Below are 8522 nucleotides of genomic sequence, written 5' to 3'. Positions count from 1 at the left end.
TATAAATATTTTAATTTATTAAGGATTTATTTATAAATATTTTTCCTTCCTTGCTTGTAGCTGAATATCCTAACCATTACACTTTGGTACATACAGAGTAACTTCACAGATTCCAGTGATCTCATTTGGGATTGACTACACAGACAAACTAATGAATCATGTTGGAAAAGGGCTACCATTTCAGTATTTTTTTTGTCTCTTCAAAGAGTGTAGCTGTAGTCAGATACACATCAAAGTTTGGTACAGCTGTGAGTTGCTCAGTTACAGAGCCCTCCGTGTTTCTTTTCAGGTTAGAACTAGGTAATGTGAATGAAAAATAACACGTCTCTTACTAACAAAGAGAATTACTGCTGCCTTACATAAATAAGCAATAATCTCAGCACGTGTATGTGTGAGCAATTAGCAAAAACCAGAACAGGATGTTAAACAAAAAGCAAAGCAAATTTAAACAGTGAAATCTCCTAGTACCTGTGCTTGCCTACCCAGTGAAACCAATCACACAGAGCGAGCGCGGTGGCTTCAACTGGAACTTTACCAAGACGCACGATTTTCTTACACGACCTTCATGGCAAGTTTTTGGTCTGTGTCATGATTTTGGAACATTTTGATTTTGTTTTGGAGCAAGTACCATTTTCACTTACATCTCCAGTACTACCTCTTTAGGAGACCTTGAAGAGTCTCTTATCTGTCACATGGTTTGGGCATCAGGAAAAAATCAATGCTAGAACATGTGAGTGGTGAGCAGAAATAGCGTTCTGAAAGCAGACCTCTTTCCTCCAGCATGGGGAGACAATTTCTAGTTGAGCAAAAATACCTTTCACAGCAATTGAGCATAGTGCAGCAGTATCTGTGTGTACGTCAGACGGTTACACACAGCCAGGGAATTTCAGATTTAATTAATTTGGGAAGATGTAAATTACTACTCGTGTGTGTATTCTAGATGCAAGGATGGTATTATTCTAGGAATAACACCTCTCTACTTTCTTAGACTTAATTAAAGTATCAATATGGCATTAATGCAGGTACAAATATATCCCAATTACAGCTACTCTTTTGCATTATCACTTTTTTTTCTTTTCTGCCAGATTGGAACACATTTTATACGTGAATATCTAAAGCAAATATATGTGAAGACCTAAAGCAAAAAACCAAATCCCACAAAACTGAAGCTGTGACAATACTGAACATCATGACTATACAGGAATAATAATGTCTGAATAATAATAGCTATTTCAAAAGAATTTCAAATATATGCTTCCGAGTGATTGTATTATGAAGAATTGTTATGGGAAAATGTTACACTGAATATATGGAAACCCCCCCATCTCTGTCTTTAGCGCCTATTTACTGTCAGTTTAAAAGGTGAGAAATATCAGTAAATTTATGAAAGCACGTATTTCTTCAGTCACATTTAGTCACCTCTTCCAAAAACCCTGGCAGTTCAGGGTACTGTGGCCTTTCCACGCTTAAATGCTGCAAGTGTAACTGAAGAGTCATTAATTTATTATTACTTCCGTTCAGACACACACTTACCTAAAAATGGATCACTGTATTCCGTATTAGACAGCTTAAGCAAGTTGTTTTCCAAAGTCTCCACCACTTTAGCTGAAATAAATGCGATATTCATATCAGCATTCATATGTATTTCAAACGCACAAGATACACTTTTTAAAGCTGTCAGTGACTCAAATGAAAAAAACACACGCTGAAATTCTGAAGCGCACTTTCCATTGGTGGAAAAAAAGAACAAGATCACTTTAAACGAAGATTTTTCACTCTATTCCTGAGAGAAGTTTAACTTGCTGAAATAACTTAGCACAGTACTAATTAGTGCCTATCAACATCAAAGAAGGATTTATCCGTATTTAGTCGCAGAAGCCAGCTGAGTTAATTTATTCTCTAAAGTTTCTCACACAATGGACAATAGTGTATGGCAATGGCTGGCAACAGCTGGCACACAACTAGACTAGTCTCTCTGTTAAGGCATATTTATTTGCTAAAATAAAAATCCTAAAATAAAAGCAGTTCCCTTGCCCAACACAAGCTAAAACTCACAGGGATTTGGTCTCTTTTCTCTCCATACCACCCTTACCTGATTTTGCTGATCGTGAATGAATGCATTTGCTCCTCCGTGTTCATACTTAAAGACATTGCTTGTCAAAAGCCTAATTCTTTCTCTGTCCTAGGACAGACTACAGAACCCTTCATGCTCTTCCCCAGCAGAGAGGAGCACTTGCTTGTCTTGTTTTCAGTGAGAAGGAAATAATCATGTAATTCAGAAGATTAAAATAAAAATTAGTCTAAGCCTCACTTCAAACATTGCAGAGATTCATTCAAAACTTCAGTCCCACGGTTCATCTAGCTGTCCCGTGCAAAAACATCTCTCCAACAAACCACAGATATCTAAACAAATGAAAACCTATCAGAAGCCCCTGTAAATTTAATACAAGATGCTAAAAAATCTTATCTAAGACACCACAGGACTTCAAATGATGTTCCCATGGATCCCCTCCATTGCCAGTGTTGGAACAAGCTCCTGAAAGAGAAAGACCTCCCACCTCGCTCTGACACTACATCCACGGTCGCTGTAGATGTCCCTGCACTCAGAGGCTGAGGCCGGGGCTGCGGCTGCATGCGATTTGGCTGCAGAAATGATGAATGTTTGCTCAGACTCTGAGGATGGGTTTGGCTCTGGGCTAGGCATGGCATAGATCTTCTAGAGGGCTTTAATGGATGCTCCTTCACCGTCTCACTCTTGCTTGTATTCATACCTGAAAAAGCCAAAAGAAAAAGAACGTAAGCTCTGCCATATTAGGGAATGACAAAGAAAGTCAGCTAATCATGAGAACTCAAGGTGATTTATCTCCTTGTTGGTGACAGAACAAACTTAATGGAATAACTCTTTAAATTGCTTGTCCACAAACAAGAGACTGGCCACATATTCTAAACTTACACTTACGGTATCAGGCATTAAGAACATTATCTGTCATTTGACCATATGGAACTTCCTTTTGACTCTCCAAATCCTGAAACAAAGTTTCCCTTTACGTTAACTGTAATCCTCATTAACACTGAATTGTAACAACTTAATAGTAATTTCTAAAACTTCTACTTTTTCTAAAAATTCACAGGGAAACACTAAATAATGCAAGCACATTTGTCCAGGAAAGTACAGCTGATGATGTAATAGTGGCAACAACTAAATGGAATGAAGAACCAGTTTCATGCCTCGAAAGGCTCTTTGTCAGGGTGCAGCTCGAGTCTGCTCCTGCCCCGCCTGCAGTCCCCAGCCGTCGTCCCAGTACAGAACTGATTGTCAATGCACACCAAGTAATGCATCATCCTCAACTTTGTTGACATTATCACCGTCTACTTAAGATTTAGAAAGTGCTACCATGTGCCAGGAGAACCTTATTCTTTCCCTTTTACCCCTAGCCCTGTGAAAGCGTTCTCATTAACTCTAATTACAATAAGCTACAAAAATGTACAATTTAACGGCACTCAAATGCACACATGCAATATTAGATATTCAATAGAAGATCAGGAATACAAAATTAGAGAATATTCACATAAGCAAAGATAACAAATATACATTAACATGCACTTCTCCCAAAAACGCAAGGCAGAGAAAAAAACCCAAAAAACAAACGACAAAATATTGATGGATTCAGTCCAGGGAAAATTAAATACAGGGCGTTTGCTATGAAGTGTGGTAAAGCTTCCTGCCTGTACAGCATCAGCAGATCTGTGATTGCTGTACACAGCGTCAAAGATCCTCAGAAGATTAGTGTACAGAGCCTGTTTTACTACACTATTTCTCTGCTTGACAGCACAATTTACCCTGCAGCATGTTCTTATAAATCTTAGTCTCTTAGTGATATATATTACCTCTCTCTATGCTAGAAAGAAATAAGTAATCTAAACATTTCTGCTGCCTGGAGTGCCACAAACAGCCAAGGAATCTTCCCCATCAAAACCTGTGCCACTCGAAGAAGGATGACACACTCAGCAAGTCTCTCTCTTGCCTAAATTCCAACACATGACTCCACAAAGAAGGTCCTTTGATTAGCAGGATGCTCCCCATATTTAACTGTAATTGCTAAGCTTTAAAAGGGCCTTTCAGTTAAAAACTGCCCCGAGCTCACACAACATGCTATGCTTCAACATAACTCTTGCTCTATCAAGAAACGCAGAACTCCACAAGTGCACCGAGGACTGCTCTTCCAGGTCCGCAGCACAGCGTAACCGTTCCTGGTCAGACGGGTTAAGTGTTAATTCAACGGGAGGTTAAGGCAGGTGGAGACAGCTGCTGCTGCCTCAGAAGGTGCCATTGAAGAGAGACGAGCAGAAGGATCTCTGCTTCTTCATGCTGCTGCCGTGGACACTGTGCCGGTGGAGCAGGCAGCGGCACTGGGCTGTGGCACCGCTGACGCTGTGCTCAGGACACAGCAATGCTCCACGGTACCTCTGCTGTGGTGCTGGCAAGGGTCCTCGGCAGCACTCTTTGTAGCTCCTTCCGAAGGGACATGTTCGTTAGACCAAGGTCTACAGCAGTTAGACACGGAATAACATATACAAGATGTATTTCGTAATTGTTCTGGATGGCTTTAACAATCAATGTAATAAGCAGAGATACCCTGTCAGTAATTACGGACCCTGCTGTGCAATTGTGACTGTTGACAAAAAAGAACGTTCCTTGCATCTGCACCGGAGTCACTGTGTGTAGCAAGATGAATCACTCTACTGCCAAAGACATTTAAGGTTATGCAAATAACACACATTGCCATTCAATTAAGTAAAAAAAAAAGTGTAGTTCTTTACTGAGGCACTGCCTCAGTTTAAAACAAAATGACTCCCTTGTGCTTTCTCTCACTGCATATCCCTCTGCGTCACTTCAAACTGACTCCTTAATACCATGCTGCTTCTGCTCGGGGAGAGCAAGCCACAGCTAAGTAACCTCAGAGCAAAGCAACCTCATCTGCTGTTTCGCTAGTAGCGAGATCCACCTGCACGGTTCAGATCTATCAAGTTAATCCATGCTCTGCTAGCGTGGCACAGTCAGTTCTGTGATCCTCCAGCTTTGGTGGCATTTGCTGTTGCACGCCAATGCTTACCCAGCTCTGGCACACAAACGGCTTGTGGCTGACATCATCAACTGGGATGCTAAACTGATTTACTGAAATTATTTTTATTCCTTCCTCTCTTCTCTGTAGGGGTGTTTTCTCAAACCTGCACCTTTTCAACTAGAACTTTGCTACACAGACTTTGCTTGTTCAGGGATATTTGAGTCTGCAATCAAAGCCCTGCAAAAAACCATATACACTGAGCAAAAACCAGAACACACTTGTTTTTCTATTCAAACCACATTTATTGATTCTTTTCCTAGAAGGTATTCCTCTGGCACTTAGCATTAGTGTGGAAATGAGCATAGCATGAGCACAGAAATCTCTCTTTGGAGAAAAAGGTGGTTAAACTTTATGGATTAATCGTATCCTGCCTTTTATTTTCGCACTTCTGCCTTGGAAAGTATTCTTTCCGAGGGGAATTCCTGTTATGTAGGCAAATCCCTACGTGGCTCCAAGCCAGCCTGGCCAGCTGTACTACATCTTCTCATAGCTTCCTGGCAGCGCAGGCTGGGAAGAGGGAGCAGGCTGGGTAGGATGAGCTTTTCTGATCGTTAACTCCGTACGCACAATTTAACGCATGCTTAACACTATGCCAATCTTGAACGGCTCTAAGTGAAGCCAGCTCTCAGATGCCTCCAGGTTTTGGCCACAAGAAACAAGGAAAAATTCTATGCCTCATTCTGTGAGATACAAACACAGTCCATCATTTTGTTACTATTAAGAGGGGAAAAAAAACCTATTCCCTTTGCCCCTAGTTTTAGACAAGGAAAGTTTAACAGCTAGTCCACATGCATTGTTAACCCGATGCTGGAAACACCCTTAGCAAGGCCGGACTGGTGCTCATTTCAAAAAGAACAGCCCAGTACCTGTTGTCCATCTAATCCAGCACAAATGTTAGGATGAAACAGGAGTAGCCACTGTGTAAGTCAAACCGATAGCATCAGCTTTATAGAGATACGCTGTATAATAACATCCACAATCAACAGCATGCAGGTCTTACCAACAACTAACGTCACCCCAGGTTTGCTTGAAAAAAATACTTTCGTAATTGTAAGAGCAGTTTTGTAAAGCCTGTGCCTTCACACACCATACTTCACTAATTAAAACGAAATGTCACTCAGAAAACATTTATCAGGTTCCTGGTCTGTTTAATCTCAAGTGTTTCTGTCAATGGCATCATCATAATTAGAATCTTTAACTACACAAAATATGAAGAAAAGCTTGCAACAGTTTTCATGACATTTAAGTTTAATGTAAAAACATATTTCTACAGCAGCAAGTAGAGAACAGCTTGATTTTGAAGAGCATTTAGTTTTCAATATTCAGTGGAATTAACAGGTACTTACTGCTAAAGAATAAGCTACTCTGATTGGCAGTTTCAATCTACTAAAGAAAACTTGAGGTAGGATAATTACTCTATTAAATAGTGAGAAACCATAACCAAAAGGTACTTAATAGTGAAGAATTATTTTATAGAATCTTAGAATCATTTAAGTTGGGAAGGGCCTTTAAGATCGAGTCCAATTGAGATCATCAAGTCCAACATTATTCCTATTAAATGTTTCAAAAGTTTAACTCCTAGGCTAGCCAAAAAATACATCCTGAAGTCCTGAAGTAAGTCTCTGAGATGGTATTTTTCAATTTCATCCCTCTACACAAGTAACACTGATTTATGGAGCTGTTCATGAAATAATAGGAGGTTTAATGATATCATCAATCATGCCTTTGCAGACTGCTTCCATTAAATACTGTGATTTCACGCCAATTTCACATTTTAGTTGTAAGTATTGTGAAGAGAGGAACATCAACAATTAACTAAGCTGTAAATGCCTATAGTCATGCTAGCAGTTTTTCTTCTCTCAAGTTAGATGTCTGAGAAATAACCTTCAGTCCAGATGCTTAACTAGTGAAAGGGAAGGGAAAGGAATTGGAGGCATTAGCTGAACGTTCTCCAAGAAAACACATACAACAGGACTTAAAGAAATACATGGTTAGCTCAGTGATGATTTAAAAAGCACTGAATTCTAGTACAACGCTTTTCAGAGATGGCGAATTTCTCCCTACAGATCTTGCAAACAGTATCAGCATTTTGTGCAAGCTTCAATTTCTAATTTTTTATTTTATAGTACTTTATCCATTGGATTAAGAAATAGAAAGCTTTTACTTATTTAGATAGCCATAGTTTTTATTAGCAGATCACCTTTAAAAAAAAATTTCTGATGGGCTCTTTAGAAAAAACTCCTTCATTTTAGCACTACGAGGAAGGTGTAATGGAACTCTATCAATATTTCAGCTTTTTTTCTTGACTTGACAGTACAGCAGCACTCAGCTTTCCAAGGGCAGTAACAGCAAACACAGTGGCTTAAACATCACATTAGCCCTTCTGGCTACAGGACTTCCATGGACAATGTGGGGGTTTTTTTTTATAAATAGCTGCCTCTTGCAAAAATAAAAATTCCTGTCTGAGACACTGTTTCCCAGGAAAAGTCTCCAGCTTCTGTCCTGAAACGCTTATTGCTGGCCAGCACTCAGTTCAGGAAGGGATCCAGTCCTCACGACCTCTGCACGCTAGAGCAGCGACGAGCTTACAGATACTTCCAGGTCACTGCCAAAAATACAGGCTAGGGCTAAAAACGATCCCTAGAGACCTCCACTGGAAAAGAAAACTCGTGAGTAACTGGTTTAATATTTTAAGTTTTGCAATCGTGTTTGGGTTGGCAGGCACTATCCCCATTGACACGGGACTCTCTCCGCTCCCCAGGGACATCGTCTTCACCTTGGCTGCCTCCCTCTGGGCCAGGGGAAGCGAATCCACAGTGCAACAAACCCAAAGGAATTGAAGAATGCTGAAGAAGTTCCTCCCACTTCAGCTATGTTTGCAAACAGGATTCTCTGTTTCCACCACTTGGACTGCAAACTCTCCTCAAACAGTGATGGCCTTATTTTTCTCATAGCAATGCAGAGTAAACAACAAACAAAGCAAAAGAAAAACAAGACCCCCAAGCTCAGCCCTACTATGGTGCCTTCACAGAGAATGAAAAATTAAGTTTGTCCCAGGTGTCGCACCCAGGCCAGCGAAGCAAAGACCTATTTCCCTGCAGAAGCAGCAGGAGATTCAACTGCCAGAATTCAGGAATTGCTTGAAAATGCCCAAAGCTCCCCCTCTAAACGTAGCAGCAGGTTGGCCTTGCTCCCACACGGCGCCTATAGGCATAATTCCTGTGACCATCAGCTGTAAAATTGAAGTGAGGTCTATTCCTTTACACAGAATGAGAGAAATAAAATCTAAAAAATTAAGTATAAGCATGGTTTAATTTGTGATTTGAAAGTATCTACAAAATGCAGAAAAGTAGTCCCAAATCGCAAGATACAGAAGCAGCCAGTAAGATGCCAGTA

General features: G+C 40.3%; 1 protein-coding gene across 1 annotated transcript; it reads right to left on the bottom strand.

Annotated features, from left to right (window-relative positions):
- Nucleotides 1–1533: 1533 nt before the first annotated feature.
- LOC104495838 (anoctamin-3-like) lies at nt 1534–2771 on the bottom strand (the record flags this gene model as incomplete). Its single annotated transcript, XM_010138868.1, has 2 exons — nt 1534–1605; nt 2559–2771. Coding segments are annotated over 2 exons (285 nt in total), but the record flags the coding sequence as incomplete, so codon positions are not given.
- Between the last annotated feature and the right edge of the window lie 5751 nt (nt 2772–8522).

Source organism: Buceros rhinoceros, unplaced genomic scaffold (assembly GCF_000710305.1).
Source record: "Buceros rhinoceros silvestris isolate BGI_N320 unplaced genomic scaffold, ASM71030v1 scaffold10316, whole genome shotgun sequence".
Lineage (NCBI taxonomy): Eukaryota > Metazoa > Chordata > Aves > Bucerotiformes > Bucerotidae > Buceros > Buceros rhinoceros.
This window is presented reverse-complemented; position numbering and strand designations above follow the sequence as displayed.